This window comes from Notolepis coatsorum (genome assembly GCF_963971535.1).
Source record: "Notolepis coatsorum genome assembly, chromosome: 15".
Lineage (NCBI taxonomy): Eukaryota > Metazoa > Chordata > Actinopteri > Aulopiformes > Paralepididae > Notolepis > Notolepis coatsorum.
Window position 1 is genome coordinate 71248915 of NC_140179.1, and position 22214 is coordinate 71271128.

Genomic DNA, 22214 nt, shown 5'->3' on the forward strand with positions numbered 1-22214 from the left:
GAGTTGGAGGCGGGCCTTCACCTGTCATGTCCTGTCCGTGCACTGGGGGTTTACCTCAGGACTCAGGCTCTCAGGGCTTCCGTTCAACTGTTTGTTTGTTATGGTGGCCCACATCTGTGCTGCGGCCTCCTGGTCCTCCCCGGGTCCCTTCGTTAAGTTTTACCTCGTGGACATGACTGGGGGTTCTGTCTCCCAGGTGGTTCTGAGGTCTGGAACCTCTCCTGCGTCCCACCATTTGGTGGGCTAGCAGGGGTGTGTAGGTGTGTGCCACGGGGTGATGTATCACACGTGGTCCCGCCTGTGCTGTGCGTTTTTCAGGGGTCTCTGGTTCCCCCTTTTTCGCACTTTGGTGGAGTTGACTGCCTCCCCCCCTTCGTTAGGACGGGCGGGTGGACGGGACTCCCCTCCTCCCTGGTTGGGGCTTACGGGCCATCGGGGTACACTTGTCGGGCCACGCGTCTGCTCTGCCCCATATCTCATAATGGCGAAGAGCGAGACGCGATGGCCAGTATGATATATAACGAAAGGTTATCCTATAACCTAGTTATATGAATACTGGCTGAGCGTCTCGCTCTTAGCGCCCTGAGGTCCCTTGGTTGGGTTTTCAGTGTTGGAAACTTTTTTCTGAGGAAGGTAGAGTGTGACCATGTCCGGCGTCATATAGTAGACCGTGAGGGCGTGGCCTGGTCACGTGCATGTGAGTGCAATTGTTTGTTTGTGAGCACAGTAGGTGCTAGGAGATAAGAGATATCTCATAATGGCGAAGAGCGAGACGCTCAGCCAGTATTCATATAACTAGGTTATAGGATAACCTTTCGTTCGTGGCTGCCACAGGCTTGCCCCTTGAGAGGATTCTCCGGCGCTGCAGCTGGACCCTACTCTGACTGGGCAGAAAAGCGAAACGACCCTCCCTCCCTTCTCGATGACGTCATGGAAGGACAAATTGACTTACTCTCGCGAGCCTTGCGATGTCTCGTCCTGTCACTACCAGCAGCAGAGCGGAGGCACCATTTTGAGAGACGCTGAAAGAGTGAGTGGAATTATTCAATCAGGAATATATGATATCCTAATATAATAGACGTTATTATAGTAATACTCGAAATTGACTTGCATGTTTTTTTATTAAGAAGCCGTAGGGGTTGTGTTGCAACGTTATCTAGACTAGATGTTACTCATGTTGATGCTTTGCCCTTGGCACGGCTAGGCTAACTAGCGTGTTCAGTTACCGTTAGCTTTTCAAGTGACGTTAGGCTTAATAGCTACATTCTTGTGCATTGCGTTGCAGTTCTACTCGCATTACATTAGTGAGTTTGAAATAAGACGAATTAGTTATACAACTCTTAATAGCATTCATTAATTCCCTTTGTATTACGTTATTATCGGCCTTCATACAAATGACATTTGGAGTTGGCACGTTAGCTTGGCTCTACATTCTTCTGCGTTACACGTTGTTGCAGTTCTACTCGCATTTACATTAACGTTGTAGTGAGTTTGAAGTAAGACTCTAGTTATACAACTTGAATGTCATTCATGATGAATTCCCTTTTATAACGTTATATCGTCCTTCATACAAATGACATTGAAAAATCAAAGTCAAATGTCACTAGTATGAATTGAAAATGGGGGACCCTGATGTAAACAAGACGAAAGTCTTTCTCTGGTCTGCATCCCCTTTACAATTGTGTGTATTGAGCCGTACTGTATTGTACCCCATTCTGCAATCAGTTAAAAGTTTTCATTCATTCACATTTGGAGGCGGCACCACGTGACTGCAGCATAGTACAGCAGCCCAGGTTGTGTGGGTATTGGGTATGTGTGTGAAAGGGGGGGTGGGTTGGATTGTATAACCAGCTGTGGGTCCCACCAGTTGGTGTCAGAGACTAGTGTCTCGGCTAGCAAGCTACCCCCCCCCCTACTTCAGCCTTGTGGCTAACACTTACTACTAGCTAACATTAGCCATCATTCCTGTGCTGTGCTGCAGAGCTCCAGCCAGGCAGCAGCAGGACACCATCATGTACCCCACCGCTCTAACGCAGCTGGCCCGGTCCAACCCTTTCACCGCCCCGCTGTTCTCCGTGCAACAAGTGGTCGAGGAGCCGGAACAGAGTCTACATGGTGCCCCCCGCAAGCTGGCTGCAGCGTCCGCTGCCGGTAAGTTTAATGAACGCATGCCATGTTAATAAAACCCTTTCACTGCCACACTACAGAAGGTTAACCCTTTTCACTGCCACACTACAGAAGGTTAACCCTTTACTATGTGATAGTAAAGGGTTAACCTTCTGTAGTGTGGCAGTGAAAGGGTTATAACCTGCTGTCGTGTGTGGCAGTGAAAGGGTTATAACCTGTGTATTGTTGTCGCAGTGAAAGGGTTAACTATTCCTCCCCAAGGTTTCCGCAGGCCGACTTAATGTCAAGTTAGCAAGAGAGGCTAACTGTTGTAGTTTTAGCAGCTGGTGAGCGCGGCTAATGTCGTCTTATAACATCACTTTTCATTTGTAGAAATGCTAATGTATCACAGAATGGTTATTTGTTATTACATTTATATTTCACTTGTGTTTTAATTGATGGAAGACATGTTGTTGGGTCGATTCTACATTGACAATGTCGAGCCAGTTAGCTGTAAGGCCTTATCTTTAGCAAGCTACCAGGCAGTGGAGGACAAGAAAGGGCAAACTAAAATCTTTGCTTTCTATCGCAGGAGCTCATCTTTGCTATTTTCTCCCTTGACGGGTGTTGATTTAGGACACCAAGTAATTAAAGGGCAAATGAGAGTGTTCTCTGGAAACCAGTGTCTAAGTATGTCTTGACCCCTAACTGCGTGTCGTTTAGACTTGACACAATCGAGCTGAAAGTTATTGGTACTCGTTTGAAATGCCTGCCATGGCTGTGCATCTTACGTTTTATTAAATACTCTTCCTTTATTGAGTAATTGAATGCATTGGCCTTGTTTTCAGACTAAACAAGGCTGTCGCCGGTCAGTTGGTAACACCAGTACCCGTTGCATAAGACCAAGGACAGGGGATTTGTCACATAACTGGCGTTTGTCCTCTTATTGGAACCTGACTGTTTTGAACTGGAATGATTTCTGCCACTAACGTCCTAAAGTTGATTAACTTGATTTCATCTATTGTTGTTTCTTCACCCACTGTCATTTTAGATTTCAAAACAAGAGTCGTTGACTTTGAATGACAGCTTTATAGATATGCCAATGGACTCATTAATTCAGTTTACCCTTTGTTTTTTTGGTTGTCTTTTGTCGGAGTAGAGAAACATGATTTTTACGTGTGGTGTTCAGTTAGATACACAAACCAAGGTTGAGTCCAGTTTTTTTTCCTTCACAAGTCACAGACCCTAAGTGTGTTACCTGTTTTTCTTCAGAGGGTGACAGTTGCGAGTTCGGCTCCCAGAAGTATTTCATGCTGTGTGGCTTTGGTGGCATTCTAAGCTGTGGCACCACACACACGGCTGTCGTGCCCCTCGATCTGGTGAAATGCAGACTTCAGGTCCGTCTTTGTACCTCGTTGAGAACTCTATACATTTTTTATAAACACTCATCCCACTCCTAACCGCGTTTTTGTATGTCTCATTTGAAAATGCATTGATTTGCATGGGGAAATGCATCGGCAGCTTAGTCGTGGTGACGTTGTTGTTGTTTTTTGTCATTGTCCTCTGATCCCCACCTGATTTTATCATAATGTTGTGGAATTATCAACCCTGCATGGTAAGTGTGTGATTCTGCGCTGGTGGTCTGTGTGTGTAGCAAACAATCCTGCCTGCTCCAATGTTAATCAATCCTCACTCTGTTCTTTGGGGCAAAGGACATGTGAATAACTGAAGGTCAGGAGTGACAAAGGGAAAATAATGGCCAGAATGTTGACCTTTCTATTTTTGACACCATCAAAGTGTGTCCGTCCCTTCGCATTGCCAACCTATATCGCAGCCTACTCCTATAGTTGCCCTCATACATGTGTAATCCAGGCAGGCTGCCTTTTAGTGCCGACATTCTTTAGAAGGCTGCACTAGATTGTTGATTAACACAGTGCCTGATATGAAGCTGTGACCAATTACTTTGCAGGTTGACTTTTAACGAATGTCTAAAAGTCAAAGTACATTTGATCATCAGACACAGGCCTACTGGCTATACTAAGATACACATTTTGTATGTAGGGATGCTCTCACCAGGATCAATGAAAGCAGTATATTTATTCACAAGTGATACATGTGACGGCAGGTGGTTTGTTCTTCAATATATTTGGACCGTAATCACAAATGACCTAATGTTCATAACAAAATCACATGCGTGTACAATGATTTATCAACCTCTGGTGTGTGTTCCCATTACATGGTGACGTGTCAGTGGCAGTCTGGCAGAGCTGTATAATGGAAGAGTTGTCACTGAAATAATCCCCCAAAACGTCCAGCTTGTTACCTGGACAACAGTTGAAAATGTATCACAGCAGGGTTGGGGTCGATTCACAGTTGTTGACTTACTAAATGAGGGAATCATTTTTCCTTAGGGATGCCCTGATCGATCGGTATCGGCCGATATTCAGTATAATATCTGTGGAAAAAAACGTGATCGGGGCATCCCATGATTTGTTAACATATGGTATAAGATGACTATCTCTCTCGAACCTAGAATATTTCTTTTTGAGGAAATTACACCTCCTGGATTGATTTGAAATTAAATTTAACCAACTCCCAACCATGTCCCAACAATTGCACAACTCTTCCGTCATACGACTCTGGTTGGTGGTGATTTTTGTCCATTGTTGCATGTGATCTTGCATGTCGCATGCATGTTGTGTGTATCCCTTCTTATGGCAGAGATTAGCTGTGAGTTCGGCTCCAGAAAGTACTATGCCCTGTGTGGCTTTGGGGGTATCCTGAGCTGCGGCCTCACACACACAGCAGTGGTACCTCTCGATCTTGTCAAGTGCCGCATGCAGGTTTGTATGGCAGCTAATTACCCTCTCCAGTAGTAGCCTGTATCCAGCGCTGAATAGCTGTGAATCCCCAACTCCCCAGTCGACCTCTAAACTTCACATTACACACAAAGTTTTGAGTCCAGTAAGTCCTATGTAATCTATAGGATAGTACACATTTATTAAGCAATTAATTACAGACGATAACGATAACGATAATAACTCGCTGCACCAGAGTCCTGGTTTAGAAGTTAAGAGTCAAACAGTTCTCTAGCCATTAGTTCTACAGGGGTGAGTCTATGGCTGAACAGCCTTCCTCACCAGCTTGTTCAGTTTGTTAGCGTCTGATATAAGCATATAGTATATAACTATTTAAGTAATATGATAACAACACACTCAATGCACTCCCCTAGCCTGCTCAACTGTACTGTTGAAATGCACTTTTAATACGTTTCTTCCATACATTTATATTAACATTTTAGGCATTTAGGGCTACACAACATAATATGGTAAAATGTGTGTATTATAGCCAAAACAATGAGTGCCAGGCCAGATATTCGGTCCCCAAGCCTAAAATGAAGTTTGTACTGTGTGCTTCATCTGTGTTTATTTCCTCCCCTCAGGTGGACCCAGACAAATACAGGAACATTGGCAACGGCTTCAGAGTTACACTAAAGGAAGATGGCGTTAGAGGGCTGGGCAAGGGCTGGGCCCCTACCTTCATCGGCTATTCCATGCAGGGCCTGTGCAAGTTTGGCCTCTATGAGACTTTCAAGGTCTTTTACAGTGACTTGCTGGGAGAGGTGAGTCCACCACCCGTAGGTTAGGGTGTAGATGGGTTTCCGTGGAATTGCATTGCTAGGGAACTGCTTGAGCCACAGTTTATTTCCTGTCTATTGATATCGGTGCACACTGCAACACGATAAAACCTTGTGTCCATTTAGAATATTTATGTTAAGTTGAAACTGCCTATATCAGAGTTTATATTGAAGCATCCCGGTTAATCAGTCAAACCCATATATAAATAAAGGAAATTCCCATTGAAAGATCAAGCATTTACTAGAGATTGGCATGATTCAATTCCATTAATCGCTGTGTGATGCACTAGTTGTTGATAGAAATATTAGTCAATCAAAACTGAATTGGCCTCGAGTTTCCAGAACAAAGTACTACATTTCCATATCTCATTAATGTAATAATGAATATTGTATTTGAGGGCCATATGAAATCCTTAAAGATTTTCCCCAAATCCCATCTTTTTTTCCTTTAACTAAAAAAAAACCAATTACGTTAAATTCTTTTGGCATTCGGATTTAATGTATTTTTTAACATAATTATTATATAGAGGTTTGCTCGTGACAGTGGCTCAGGATGTAGAGTGGTCATCTGGTAATCGGATGGTTTCCCCTTAGATTCAGGCTCCTCATGCATGTCAAAGTGTCCTTGAGCAAAGTGTCCTTAACACATTGAGTGCCACGCCCCTTCCGGGAAGTGACCACTTCCGTGCCGCCCATTAACCCCATGTAAACGTAGTTGTAGTTTGTAGAACTAAACCTATATTTTATAGTATCGCTATGGGTCTAATAACGCCCTCGAGTCATTGAGCTGCTTCTGGTCAACGTGCAAAAAACAGATTCTTTTTTCATCCGTACATTTCCATTTTATACCGTTTTGAATATGAACATAGTCCGGCCGCTTCTGAGCAATTCCAGGGAAAAGACACGAAAACAGTGTTTTTGTGTAATTCAATAGACACGTAATTTTTCGCCTGATTATCGGATCTTCCTTAAATCAACGCTAGATCATCACTATTATCCTTTGTCGTGCACGCATGCAATGTGGCTTAGACCGGCGCGTCCCCCCCCCCTCCTGCAACCCAATGGCAGAACAGCTAGACGCATAAACATATAGCTTCAATCGCAGTAGAAATAAATATCAGATCAATGCCAGCTTTCATATATGGTGTCCTTCTCTGAAGGTCTCTGAAGTAATGGAAAAAAAAGAATCCAATAATCTCATCGCCATTCCAGTTATCCACAGTGATCGTGCCTCTGACGTTATTGGGCATTGCTCTTCAACGGGCGGGCGGGGTCAGTTGTCCAGGCTATCCCTAGAAGCGTGTGTTTTTCCGGAGTGTTTAGGACCCGCCCCCACGCCGCAGCTCAGTATAGAAAATAAACGAACCCGTTTCTAACCGGGTGCATTACTGGCCGAAGGCGTTAGAGGGCGGTATAATACAGTCTGCCAGCTCAGACACACTCGGAGCAGTATGCACAAGGTGCCCCGCTGAATTATGAATGGATCTAGATAATAAAAGAAATACCGTGACAGAAACGTAGCTCTACATGAACGGCACTGAAAGTGTTAAGCAACACAACCCCCAACTGCTGCCGATGAGCTGGTTGGCACTTTGCATGGTTGGCTTTGCCATCGGTGTGAGGCATAAGTTATAAAGCACTTTGGATAAAAGCGCTATATAAAATGCAGTTAATTTATCCTTTTACCATTTGCTCGCTTTTGGACAAAAGTGTCTGCTAAATTTATGCCTAGTGTGCATCTGTTGTCACAAGGTGGCCCTAAGTGACTGTATTTAGGGCTTTGCATCTGTCCCTCTTTGTGGCTCCGCCAGGTCAGGGGTCAGCACAGTAGATGCATAAGGATTTGCTTATAGTCAATTTCCGTAACATCCATATGTATTTGTCACCTATCTCAAAATCCAAAAGGTCAAAACATTTCTTATTGCAGGCTCATCTTTATCTCAATAAGTGTAACTAAAATGTGTAAATTATACTTCAAACAAAGGGGTCATAATCGGACTTAACAACACACATTCACAATGTAACATCCGTCACTTGCAATGTAACATCCATAACGGTAACATCCATAACACTTGTAAAGAATACAAAAAATAAGACCAGAATGACTAATTGTTGCTAATATGTCATCTTTATAAAAGTTAGCTTTGCTTAGGAAGTTTGGTTGACATTGCATTCCAGATGCATGTTTTATGACAACTTTTCCTGGAAAACGTTATGGATGTTACATTCGCTGTCCCATAAAGGGCCATTATAACAGCATGCTTCACCTGCCAATGGAAAGACACAAAGTACATAATTGATTCACATATTGATACAACAGCCCTTCATGACCAAAGGTGAGGTTAGAAAAATATCAGTTGATTTTTTTTGCCATTCAGAAAGTCATACAATTAGGTTAATCGAAAAATAAATTTTTACATCATTGTGTCTCCTCCTGTAGTGTGAACAAATATGCATTCTCATAAATATTACGATCAAATCTATTTTGTACTTCAAAATATAGACCTTGATGATACATTTGAAATTAGTTTAGTTATGATCATGTTATTTTAATTTTTTCATGGTGAGGTTGACATTTGCATGGAATTGCCCTATAGCAAACTGCTGAAGCTGCCTTCCAGTCTTCATTTAGCGTATTCATTAAAGGGGCACTTTGCCAAAACACAATAGTGACAATACTGATTTTATTTTGTACATTATCTCACACACATCAAACTCTAGAACAGTTTTGCACACATTAATTTGGTTTGACAGCTATTGAGTGTAACTAAGTTTGAAAAGAAATTGGTCAACATCTGAGTCGCACAGAGGTTGTATATTTTTTGCCAGCAGCAGTTGCAGTTCCCCTTCCTTATTTGTAGTCATTGGTGGATTACATCATTTCAGATTAATTGTCAGTGAAATCTCTAAATTCCCATCCCCAGAAATGACTTGCCCTTCTATTTTTAATGTACTTGTTTTCCATTTTAATTCACAAGACTAAAGAAAATGAACTGAAACACAACACTCATATATATCGGTCCCCCCCCCCCCGATGTACATAGATGAGGTACATAGATGATGTATAAATGTGACATTCTTTAATGTGTATTTCCCTGTCTTGATAACCATCTTATCTGCGCCCCACCACCAACAGGAAAATACCTACCTCTGGAGGACATCGCTGTACCTGGTTGCCTCAGCCAGCGCAGAGTTCTTTGCTGACATCGCCCTGGCCCCTATGGAGGCATGCAAAGTCCGCATCCAGACCAAGCCAGGTTACGCAAACACCCTCAGAGAGTGTTTCCCCAAGATGTATGCTGAGGAGGGAATCTCGGCGTGAGTGTTATTATCTCTTCTAACATTTCTCCTGAATGAATTCTTAAAAGGATGCAATCAGAATTTTAGAACCCTAGCCTCATTTCCTATTCATCGACGATGTTGATGAAGTCCTTTCTCAGCACAACCATTTCATGTCACAAATGGATCAATACATGAATGTTGCGTTTCTTTTTCAATTGTAGCCAAGAGTAAAGCCAACCCTAACCCTATCTAAACGGCAGTCAATGTGTATATTTCCAGCACTAAGTTTGTTTACCAATGATTAAATGAACTAAATCCAGATTTAACTGCCATTGGAAAGGATATTTGGGCCGATCCATTAGGGCGGGCCATACTTTTTTTTTTTTGGAAAATCAATCGAGTGGGGTGTCTAAAATACGTGTTTTTTTGTGGGGAATTCAAATATGGGATTATTTTTCTAATCGGATAACTCCTACCTACATTGTTTTGGATTTCAAAATGGCCGATTTGACCATTTTTCACCCCTTGGCCATACATGGATGCCAACATGAATCTGAAGGAAATCATAACATGCAAGGTGTCTAAATGATGTGTTTCTTAATGGGGAATTCAAATATGAGTTCATTTTTGGGATAGAATAACTCTAACCTACATCATTTTGGATTTCAAAATGGCCGATTTTACCATTTTTCACCCCTTGGCCATACATGGATGCCAACATGAATCTGAAGGAAATCCTAACATGCAAGGTGTCTAAATGATGTGTTTCTTAATGGGGAATTCAAATATGAGGTCATTTTTGGGATAGGATAACTCTAACCTGCATAATTTTGGATTTCAAAATGGCCGATTTTACCATTTTTCACCCCTTGGCCATACATGGATGCCAACATGAATCTGAACATTAACTGTTGCTGCAGCAAAGACAAAAAGATTCCTGTGAAAGATATTGCCTACATCAAGGGACAGAGGGAAAAGGTTGGAAGTAAAGGACCACACCAAATGGCTGGAGCTGATCTGCCTGAGCACAAGAGACAGGTGAAAACATTGGAAAGGCAGGGGATGGAAAAAGAAGGCAGAGAAAAGGAGAAGGGGCAAAGAAGAAAGCTTTGCAGCAGCAGACAAGGTTGCCAGGAAGGATTTTGAGAGCTTCCTTACAGTCCCTGAAGTTGAGCTCATTCCTGAAACTGACCCTGCAGCTTCAGCAAAGCTACGGAAAAATTATGATGAGATTCCAAACATCGCCCTTGCTAGTGTAAGGTATGGCATAGGTCTAAGGCCAACTGCAGCTATAGCAACTGCAGCTCTGATTGATGCAGGACTCATCTTAGAAGATGACACAAGTAAAGTGATTGATAAGAACAAGGTTAAGAGAGCACAAGAAAAGTTGATGCAAGAGCTGGGGGAAGAGTTTGAGGAGAAGTGCAGGGAAGAGGGGGGGATCTCCTGTATCCTCTTTGATGGGCGGATTGACATGACCAATGTGATGATGGAAGCTGAGGGCAGTGACCAATCTTTTCCTGCAAAGATCAAGGAAGAACACTATAGTGTTGCTAGTGAGCCTGGCAGCAACTATCTGTTCCACTTTACACCAGAGAAAGCAACTAAAGAGGAGTCCCATGCAGAGAGGATTGCTAAGGTCCTGTTTGCCTGGCTGAAAGAGAGAGGTTCTGATAAGACCTTGTGGGCCATTGGAGGAGACTCGACCAATGTCAACACTGGAGTGAAGGCAGGTGTAATGCGGAAGCTGGAGCTGCACCTGGGGAGAAAGCTGGTCTGGTTGGTGTGCAACCTGCACACTGGTGAACTTCCACTGCGCCGTCTCATTGTTGAAGTTGATGGGGCTACTCTGTCAGACAACAAATTGTCTGGGCCAATAGGACAGCTCCTTGATTCTGTTACAGACTTGGAGATCAATCCTAACTTCACCAGGATCTTTCTTGGCCCTCCGCTGATCAAGCTGCCTGAGAAGATCATTCAAGATCTCTCAACTGATCAACACTATGGCTATAAGCTGGTCTGTGCAATCAGGGATGGAGTGCTTTCTGCAAGGCTGGCTCTGCTGGAGATTGGACCGGTAAACCACAGCCGCTGGCTCACCACAGCAAACAGACTCCTCAGGCTCTGGGTGTCAAAGCATCAACTTAAAAGAAAGAACCTGAATAATCTACAATGCATTGTGGAATTCATCATTGGAGTGTATTATCCATGTTGGTTCAACATGAAGGTCAAGCACTCCTGGATCGAAGGGCCTAGGCACATCCTGTTTCAGCTGGACTGCCTCAAGTCTCAGAGGAAGGAGGTGCTGGATGTTGTGATGCCAACTGTGAGAAGATCTGCTTGGTATGCCCACAGTGAAGCCATCCTCCAAACACTGCTGTGCTCTGAGGATCAAAAAGAGAGAATTGAGGGGGTGGAGAGAATCCTGGCCATCAGGGGAGAGGGGGATCCAGACACTCAGCTGGGAGACTCCTGTGTCAGGATCAGAAGAACACCTCACATCAATAGTGACGCTTCCAGCATTGGTGGCTTAATCAGCTGGTCAGAAGATGTGTCAGAGCCACCTCTCACCTGCTCCCTAAGCACCTCCGAGGTGAAGAACTTCATCAACACCCCCATGGAGGTTCTCGACTGGCCTTGCCACACACAAAGCATCGAGAGGGTTGTTAAAATGGTGACTGAGGCCTCTGCTAAGTACTTTTCATAAGAAAAAAGGGATGGAGGGATCAGGGCTCAGGAGACCAGCAGGAGGCTGATGTCCAAGAATGAATCCAAGCAGGACTTGTGCAACCTGATCAAATTTAAGAAGATAGATGATTGATGGAGCCCCATGGATTTTCTCAATAGGCTACATTGAGACGTTTGTTAAAATGGTTACAGAGGTTTCTGCTGAGTAGTTCTGGAAAGAGCTCACCTATTTATGGCTGACGTTGACTTTAAGTTTGTGTTTGTAGGTTGGTGGCTAAAGCAGTACAGTAGGAGATCTTGCCATCCAAGAATGAGTCCAATCAAGATATTGGAACCTGGCAAAGTTCAAGAAGTCAGGAAATCGAGATTTAGCACTTAGGTGTTTGTGTGCATTACAAATACAATTTATTATTGTTAGTATTATTATTATTGATCTTTGGAGTTGTATCCAGTTATATACAGTTCACTTGTTAATAAATTTGATGGCTTTGTCATTATAAATGATTTCCCATATATTTTTTATCTTTGCAATTTTGTAATACAATACCAATGGGTTCAAATGGTAAAATCAGCCATTTTGAAATCCAAGATTATGCAGGTTATATTTATCCTATCCCAAAAATGACCTCATATTTGAATTCCCCATTAAGAAACACATCATTTAGACATATTGCATGTTAGGAATTCCTTCAGATTCATGTTATCATCCATGTATGGCCAAGGGGTGAAAAATGGTAAAATCGGCCATTTTGAAATCCAAAATGATGTAGGTTAGAGGTATCCTATCCCAAAAATGAACTCATATTTGAATTCTCCATTAAGAAACACATCATTTAGACACCTTGCATGTTAGGATTTCCTTAAGATTCATGTTGGCATCCATGTATGGCCAAGGGGTGAAAAATGGTCAAATCGGCCATTTTGAAATCCAAAACAATGTAGGTAGGAGTTATCCGATTGTAAAAATAATCCCATATTTGAATTCCCCACAAAAAAACACGTATTTTAGACACCCCACTCGATTGATTTTCCAAAAAAAAAAAAGTATGGCCCGCCCTACCGATCCATAGATGTATGACTTGGCCATAATAAGGTAAATTATAGGCCTGATATTCTATATTCATATTTCAAATTGCATGTGTGCGAATGGCAAAATTCAGTACTGCATCTACAAAAAACCCTGTAAATCATAATTTGCTTAGATTTTTAGTACACTTGATCTCAAGAAGGTGCTGCTGAATGAGCGCAGTGGCAATATTTCAGTTTTGGTCAATATCATGGTGTCAAAGATGGGAAACAATTATAATTTGGTTCATTACAATTTACTCAAGCATAGTAACAGACACAATATTTCTGACACTGGGAATACATTCCCCGATGTCCATAGATGTCCCTAGATACCAAGAACATGCAACTGGTCCTTGTAGAACTGGAGCAATCTTCCATTTACTTGGGTATGTACTTTTAGGCAAATTTTCATAGAATATGGCTAGGGCTCTGCACATTACAAGCTGGATAGCCTGAAGTCTTGTGTAGTACAGGTCCAAATTTTAGAAAGATCCCTTCAGAAATGGGTCTTTAACACATTGTGCGCCAAAAACGAGTATACTCGTTATTGCCCGCCATGCGTTGTAATATTTCATTTTTTCACCATGGCATTCATAATTCATCCAGCCTCCCTCCGGGGACGCAGCTGGACCCTGTCTGATATTGCAACGCCTTTCACCTAGATCCCTTATTCGCACCCCCCCACGTGGGGTATCGTTGGAAAGGTACACTCACTCAGCTATAACGCTGACCAATCATTTTCACAATCGGTGGATGATTGGCAGTTCTGGAGCATCGGGAGTCCGGGGTGGTCATCTGACGCACTGCGAGTAAAAAGACGCTCGCCTGACATATCGTCATGTAACTCGAGAACCGAGGCACGGATTTGGTAGAGTGAGGTGGCGTTTGAATGGCAACAAGTGGATCTTTCTAACAGTAATTTATGTTTGCAGCCGCTAGACGCTCGCAAAGTAGTGCTCGAGTACTCGTTTAGGGAAATGTATTTGTCAAGTCGGTTACCATTTGTAATAATTCCATTACCTCCCAACTCATGGTCGTCTCTCCACTCATGGAAAGGCATATTTCCATATCAATAGTCTATGAATGCTACGCAAAGTGGGCGACATGTTGTTGGCACAATTTGGAAATGCACAAACGAGATTTCTGTTCTGTGGCAAAAACAAGCAGTTTTGGTGGTCGTACTTGGTGGTAACAAAAAAAACGTACTTTCCTCAAACCACTCGTTCAGTTTAAATCATTTAAAAAAATAAATAATTCTATCTCCTGTGCTGGCACAAGCACTACTGTAGCTAAGGGGCTACACAACCCTGACTGTATTAAAGATTGTTTAGATTAAACACTACTAAGGAATATTAATAGCCAGACGGTACAGTTAGAGAAAATGGCGGACACTCAATTGACGTCGCGGGGACAGGGATACCAAGTTAACAGTATTTTAAGTCATAGCAACATGCATATTAATTATCACGGTTCTCCTTTAATAATAGAATGTCAGTGTAGCAAAGTCAGCGGTAATGAATAGTTCCTAGACTACGGATACTCGACCGGAGCTCTGCAGGGAGTGAGACGAAACGAGGCGATACTGGGAAAAGCAAATGGTGGCTGTAGACGATGAGTTCTCTCTAGAGCTCCTGCCCCAGAGAGAGACTGTAGACTGGTCGGATAATCCTGTCGCCGCTGGAAGAAGGGGTCTCGTACGGAACCGGTCCTTGTAATCCTAGCGCCCGATGGCAGGGTTAATGGCTATTAATCCAAAAGCCCGTTGGCATAGATGGTAGCTAGCTAGCTTCGTGTGTACTTGAAGCTAACCCGAAGACTGTCTCCAATGAGTAGTTATATCCAAACGGCGCTGGGTTTAACTATAAGTCTCTCCACGTTACTTCGCTTACACGAGTCACTATACTGTGCCAATAATGGCTCTACAATATTATAGTTGTATCTAAGTAGCCATTAGCTCTCTGTAACGATACACTGCTTGTAGGTCTGTGTACAACTGTACCGGACGTATCACACTCTCGCTCTGCTACTTCTGTTATGTTACTGCCGCAGCGGCTGCTTGCACAGTCTACAATATATATATTCAAACTGATCCCTATGGGGCTCAGCCGATTCACCTGTACAGGATCAATGCGCTTGCTCTGGGCTAGTCTGAACGTGTCTGAACGTGTCTGAACATGTCTAGAAACCATGTCTAGGGGGCGCGTCTCTGGCGCCTACAACGTCAAGGATGGGACCCAATGAGGCGAGCGAATAATACTATTATGCAAACAGATGGCGTAAAGATATATATCTTATATATATAAACAATATACAAGTTATACAAAACAAAAAACGCAGACTTTTAGTGTTAATCTGGACCTTCAGAACAACTACCATAGCACGGAGTGGAGACATGACACATAATACTTTTCACACATGGAGATATACTAAAAAGCTATTTATAATTTCTGGCCCGTAAAAAATCTCTGGTTGGTAGTAAAGCAGTAATGGCATGTAAGTTACTCACCCTGCTCATCTACAGTAGGCATCCACTTCATCTCCTACTCTGGGTATTAACCCCAACCCTTTCACTGCCACACTACAGAATAATAAATAATAATAGATCAAATTTATATAGTGCCTTTCTAGAACCCAAGGTCGCTTCACAATCAGGACAAAAAATAGGGCTAGGGAAATCGGGGGGGAAAAAAAGGGGGATGAGGGAAGGTAATGGATAATGGACCTAATCTAATCTAATTGATGGGGAAAAGCCTTGGTGAAGAGGTGTGTTTTTAGTGCAGATTTGAGGGTGTCCAGGGTTGGGGCGTTGCGGATTTCGGGGGGGGGGGGGGGGGGGGGGAGAAGAGAGAGAGAGAGAGAGAGAGAGAGAGCTGGTGGAGGAGATCAGACGGGTATCGGGGGGCGAGGGCATGGAGTTTGAAGGTGATGCGGAACTTGACAGAAGGTTAACCCTTTACTATCACACTACAGACGGTTACCTCTAGAGCGGGTCGGTAGTGTGCCAGTGAAAGGGTTAACCTTCTGTCGAGGGTTAAGTCCGACGGGCCCGGTACAGGGCTGAGATTCATATCACGCCATACATCGACCAATACAGAACATATGAATTAAGCCCGAGCGGTCCGGTACTGGACCGCAAATGACATCGCACCATAAATCCATCTCTACAGAATGTATGAATTAATGTTGCGTTTTTCTTTTTCAAATGTAGCCAAGAGTAAGACCCTAACCCTGTCAAAACGGCAGTCAAAGTGTGTATTTTCAGCAATACGTTTGTTTACCAATGGTTTAAATTGTTCTTAGTGAAATATGAGTTATAGAAATCTGGAAGGGAGGCGGCTATGTGGCGTAGTGGGCAAGGCGCTCGCCACGAATGACGGAGACGCTGGGCTTGCCTGTTCGAGCCCAGCGCTCCACATTGCTTTCAGTTTAGCTGGTCGTTCATACTAATACACATTGGTCGTATTAGGGGGTGGGAAACTGATGGGTGGGGATCGGGCGTTGTGGACAGCGACCCCTACAGGTTGGTTGGTGCGCCTGCGCAGTAGAATCAGGAAGTGTCGGGGGCAGCGTGAGCCTCCCACGCGTTACTCCTCGCCACTGAGAGATCGAGCTGCGCAGGTGAAAAGATGCGACTGTATGACTTAGTCCACATTGCAGCCGGCTTGTGGGAGGCAAGAAACAGCGTTCGTGACAGGGGAGGGTTGAATTGGATGATACGAAATTGGGATGGGAGAAAATATAGAAAATGGGATAAAAAAAAAAAAATCTGGAAGGGAAAAGACTAGAATTGACGCTAGGAAAAGATGCCGCCATTTTGTTTGTAGTCCTATGAGGAGACCCAGGACTTTCGATGGGCTTTTGAATTTCAAAAAACTACACTTCCTACTTCAGGCCAGCCCTTGTCAATCATCTGACTCCTAGATTAACTTTTTTATTTCTTATTTTTCGGGATCATCTCCCACAAACCTGAACGTTATTGCCATAAAACAGAACACAGTTAGTTTCTCTACCTTCCTGTGAACGTCTAGCAAAAAATGGCATTGCAATCTGATGAAAAATGGCGGGGAAATTTACATTATAAATTCAGATTGAACTCTGCCATTGGAAAGGGGAGATGTGGCCCGATCCATAGATGTGCGACTTGGCCATAGTAAGGTAATTTGTAGGCCCGATATTCTATAATAATAATGGCAAAATTCAGTACTGCTACAAAACCTTCTGGTTAATCATCTTCATTTTATTCATTTGCTTAGATTTTGTGTACACGTGATCTCAAGAAGGTGCTGAGCTCAGTGGCAATTTTTAGCATGGTGTTATTCACCGTCAAAGATGAAAAAAAATAATAATAATAATTATATTCTCCTTTTTGGTTCATTACAATTTACTCAAGCCTAGTAACAGACAATATTTCTGACACTGGGAATACATTCCCTGAGATCCAAGAACATGCAAATGCACCTTGTAGAATCTTCCATTTACTTAGGTATGTATTTTTAGGCGAATTTTTTAGAAAATATGGCTTAAGAGGCATACAGAAGGCAACTACCCATGTGACCTAAGGATAGTAGTACCGCATGTCAATAATTTTGAAATGTTCAATTGAAAGTTTAATAAATTGTTGTTGTTTTCTTGTCATGGGGCATTCTAAACTGTCTGTGAAAGGCCTTTATTAACCTTGGACATGGGTTGTGATGTCCAACATCATAGAAACCGATCTCTTAATATGAATTATACTTGCAGGTGTTTTCATGATTATTGTTCTGCCAAACTACCCGTGGCGTCGTATAGAGTCTTTGTCCAACGCGCTCCTTAGATCCACCTCTGGAGGGCGCTCCTGTTCCAGGGCTGTGGTCTCTCTCTGAGGGCTGCAGCTCAGGTCCAGAGCTCCTCGGCAGCTTTCTGGCTGTACAGTTGGAGGTGCTTGAGTCATTGGCGTGTGAGAGCAGTTCACCTGGTCCCCAGCTCAATCTGCTGCACTGGCAACCCTCCTGTCCGCAGGCAGGGAGCTCCCAGTGCTGCAAGGCTGGGGGCCGGACATGTTAAACTTTAGATTCAATGTATCGTCATTGTACAGTACAACAAAAATAAGTTTGGCCAGAGTGCAAATGTAAAAGTAAAGTGCTATATATATAAAGTGTGTATATATATATATATATATATAAATTAGTACAACTTTTTCGCCTCCCTCTCAACTTCTCCTCCTTCCTCCATTCATACTTGTCTTTCTTCCTTCTCTCTCTACTTCCTCCTCTACCCCCCACACACACACTCTTTAGGTTCTATAAGGGTGTGGTTCCTCTGTGGATGAGGCAGATCCCCTACACCATGATGAAGTTTGCCTGCTTTGAGCGCACAGTGGAGCTGCTGTACAAATACGCCGTGCCCAAGCCGCGTGCAGAGTGCACCAAGTCCGAGCAGCTGGTGGTCACCTTCGTGGCCGGCTACATCGGTGAGTAAACTTAACACTACATGAAGGAATTAAGACGTTTTACAGATTCAATAGGGAGGTGTAGTGGTTACGTCATTGTTGTTTCCGGCCGGTCCACCTCGCTTGAAATTGCAATGTATTTCCAATGGGCACATTTCTAAATCGTCTAGTTTAAAACAAATAAAGCATGAACATTGGCATGGTGTACCTTTCTGTGCGTATTCATCCACAATCTATAGCTCAACATGAAACAATGTGCAATTAATTGTAAAATAATTACATATAATATTTCAACCAAAAATCCTTAAACAATAATGTTAGTGATAGAAGGGAACACATTTTGTGTAAAAATGGAAAGCTTGCTAATGTTCATGAGGCATAATTATTACAATATTCGATAATACATTTTCCCAATGATAAATACCTATACGGGTGGACCACGCGGGAAACTAAAGTGACATCAGACTACACCTTCCTATAGGGTGCGAACTGTCCCTGCTAATGGCGTCTCGCTTGGTCACTTACGTGGAAAAGCTAATCTTAGAAGGGCTGGCCAACGTGGAAGAAATTTAAATCATGCTAGGATTCTTTAAACGTGTTGATATAGGCTATATCACTATCAGAAAAAATTATCAATTTGAACATGGACCAGATATTTGTAATATGTTCTGAGAGCCGTTTTCAGCGGCCAGCACTAAAAGTAAAACATTTAAACTTGGGCAAAAGAGCGCCATGCTTCCAAATGGCACCAGCGGACACAACGGGAGCAATTCACAGCACTTCTCTCAAGCATCTGTTTAGCTGCGCTCTCTGAAAAAGAGGTGCCCTGTGGACACACAGGGCCAGAGTGGTGATAATCTCATGTATTAAACTGCCTCTAAAAGACTGATTCCTGATCTTTCTCTCCCTCTCTGTGCAGCTGGTATTTTCTGTGCCATCGTGTCTCACCCTGCTGACTCTGTGGTGTCCGTGCTGAACAAGGAGTCGGGCAGCACTGCCGGACAGGTGCTCAAGAAGCTGGGGCCTAAAGGTCTGTATCACATTTCACACAGCAACCTCATTACTCTAGTTTTGATGCATCGTATTGAGTCTTTGTCCAACACGCTCCTTAGATCCACCTCTGGAGGGTGCTCCTGTTCCAGGGCTGTGGTCTCTCTCTGAGGGCTGCAGCTCTGGTCCAGAGCTCCTCGGCAGCTTTCTGGCTGTACAGTTGGAGGTGCTTGAGTCATTGGCGTGTGAGAGCAGTCCACCTGGTCCCCAGCCCAATCTGCTGCACTGGCAACCCTCCTGTCCGCAGGCAGGGAGCTCCCAGTGCTGCAAGGCTGGGGGCCGGACATGTTAAACTTTAGATTCAATGTATCGTCATTGTACAGTACAACAAAAATAAGTTTGGCCAGAGTGCAAATGTAAAAGTAAAGTGCAATATATGTATGTGTGTGTATATATATATAAAGTAATACTGATAATCGTATGTATGTACAGTGATACAGGTATAAAGACACTGGTAGTAAGTCATACTGGCCAGTGGTAGTAAGAGTAGTTTATATATATATATTACACGCCGTATATGCAGCATTATTGTACATGTCATCATACCGAGTTATATGGGTAGACTATAGTTTTAGGTAAGTAGTTATGATGTAAGGTCTAGCTTTTTGGTTCACCAGTCAAGAGGGTGAAATGTGGCTAAGCTCCTGTACGTTTCTCCCCCCCCCCCCCCTCTCTCTCAGGTGTGTGGAAGGGCCTGGTCGCCCGTATCATCATGATCGGTACCCTGACCGCCCTGCAGTGGTTCATCTACGACTCTGTCAAGGTCTACTTCCGCCTGCCCCGCCCCCCTCCCCCCGAGATGCCCGAGAGCCTCAAGAAGAAGCTCGGTCTGACTGAGTAAAACCACTCGCTCTTCTCCCCACCCATGTGGACACCCACCAATACCCACCGAGCAGCAATCGCCAATCAACACACCTCTCTGCAGCAGCGCGCTCAGCTCTGTTTTCTATATTTATGTTCCTCCGGCTTCTGTAGCTCGGGACTGAGCTCAGTCTGCTACTCGTGTATATTTTAATAACAATGAGGATGGAAAGAATGGTATGTTCTTCTGTACCCTCCTCCACTTACGAAGGGACGGGGGGGAATAAAGCCCCCCCATGTAGAAACACGCTGTCCGGTTTTATCATACTGTCTTTATTTGTTATGTGAAAATTATAATTAAAAGAAATTATTCCCTCGATTTGAATGGCCTGCTTGTGTTCATCCTTTCTGAAGTCTCTAGATCAGTGGTTCCCAAACCTCTCCTTGAGGCACCCCAGCGGCTCCATGTATTTGTTAATTTCCACCACCAGCACACCTGATAAAGGGCTTGTTAAGTTGAATCGGCTGTGCTGGTGGTGCAATTTAACTAATAATAATATAATAATGCAGGACCTGTCGCAGGTCTTTAATTGGCATGCAATTATCCTCAATGTTAGCGGTTAGCACACACACACCGGAACACACACTCATGCATTGTTTTTGTAGGATCGCCGATGCGATACTCCTCTGTGCTTAACCCATCCCATCGTCCCCCCCCCCAAGGGCAGCCGGGAGCAGACAAGGGCTGTGGCGTGAGCCACGCCCGGGGACCATCCAAGTGCTCCTGCCCGTCTTCGTCACGGACGCGTTGGCGATCTGTTGTTTTGCATGTTTTTCCATTGGGTTTCTCTTATCGGGGCGGGGGGAACCCTTGCGAGCACGGGGAGAACATGCAAACTCCACACAGAAAGGCCTGGGAGATACCCCACCTGGGTAACTGGCATCGCGGAAACCTGGTCCCCAAGCGGGAATCGAACCCTGGACCTTCTTGCTGTGAGGCGACAGTGTTAACCACTACACCACCGTGCCGCATGGAACGGCTGGGGTGCTTCGAGGAGAGGATTGGGAAGCACTGCTCTAGATGGATAGATGTTCTATGGAGGACAGAGTGAGAAGAACATCCATGATTAAGGATAGTCTTAAAGCGTGGGCACACTGTATTTGCGTTGGGTGATGTCTACCAAATATGTCCACATTGAAACATTGCGATGGATGATACTGTTTTGGTGGTGGTGGGGTTATCTTATGGGCTACTCTTATAAAAGGTACATATCATTTTTATGAAGTCTTGCTGAAAAGGAAAAACAGGAGTCTGGGTATCGTAAGTTTGAAGCGTACAAGTCTGAGCTGTTCGAAATGTTGTTTAGTCTACACTACAGGATGGAGGGATGTATAGGAGCCCGGTGTCTATGCAACAAACAGGGTGGCAGGGCATCCCTGACGGGTTCCTGTTTGCAGTGGGAGAAGCGGATGTTTTGACACTAATGTTTACCTCGTCCCTTGCCTTGAAAAATCATGTGTAGTCTTTAACATTTTCGGTCTAATAGCCACAAGGGGTGCATTACCAAAATGGCTATCGGGCGTATTGAGAATCTAACTGCAACGCAACTGAATATGTCACCAGAAGCAGGAATCCCAACCGGAGCATGAAATAAGGGCAAAAGGGCCACTGAATGGTCAATTGAGAATAATTTGGGACCGAAAGAGGGAGTGGCTACTGTGGAGCTTGTCGTATTCGAGTTTTAGAGAATAATCATTCAGGACGAGGAGATTACGTTAACTTGTTTATTGCACAGTTAAGCAAGATGAGTGTGACTCTATCCACGGCTAGCAGCCAACTGGTCATCAGGACCCTGTGTGCAGGTATACATAACGGGAAGGTGCGCCTGTCGTAAATGACATATTCAAGGCATGAATGTTACATCCTCCTTTTAGAAGCTTTTCAACTTCTTCAGCTCAATGCTACCGTTACCCCCTCCAAAGGGTTACTGGAAAGAATTACACTCCTCCACATACAAATCTATTTGGAATAACAAACCACCACGTATAAAAAGATCCACCGCACAGAGAAACAAAGCAGACGGTGGTATGGCATTTCCAGATTTCTACCACTATTTTAAGGCGTACACTTTAAGACCACTGACAACATGGTTT

General features: G+C 43.7%; 1 protein-coding gene across 2 annotated transcripts; it reads left to right on the forward strand.

The window, feature by feature from the left end:
- Positions 1–963: 963 nt before the first annotated feature.
- LOC311241550 (solute carrier family 25 member 3-like) lies at positions 964–20439 on the forward strand. Of its 2 annotated transcripts, none has more exons than XM_084330408.1 (8): positions 964–1030; positions 1982–2151; positions 3379–3503; positions 5549–5728; positions 8880–9061; positions 18058–18230; positions 19129–19239; positions 19940–20439. In XM_084330408.1, exons 2-8 carry the CDS (start codon positions 2013–2015, stop codon positions 20098–20100), a joined length of 1071 nt encoding a protein of 356 aa, XP_084186534.1. In that variant the 5' UTR covers positions 964–1030; positions 1982–2012; the 3' UTR covers positions 20101–20439. The 2 variants fall into 2 exon arrangements, with proteins under 2 accessions (XP_084186534.1, XP_084186535.1); XM_084330409.1 differs by lacking the exon at positions 3379–3503 and adding an exon at positions 4828–4949.
- The last annotated feature ends 1775 nt before the right edge of the window (positions 20440–22214 follow it).

Bases quoted from the DNA above. Each gene is read 5' to 3' on its own strand.
- LOC311241550 (XM_084330408.1), top strand. From the start codon at position 2,013: ATGTACCCCACCGCTCTAACGCAGCTGGCCCGGTCCAACCCTTTCACC. The intron at 5,729-8,879 runs GTGAGTCCACCA...CACCACCAACAG, and splicing joins ACAGTGACTTGCTGGGAGAG to GAAAATACCTACCTCTGGAG. The intron at 9,062-18,057 runs GTGAGTGTTATT...CACACTCTTTAG, and splicing joins GCTGAGGAGGGAATCTCGGC to GTTCTATAAGGGTGTGGTTC.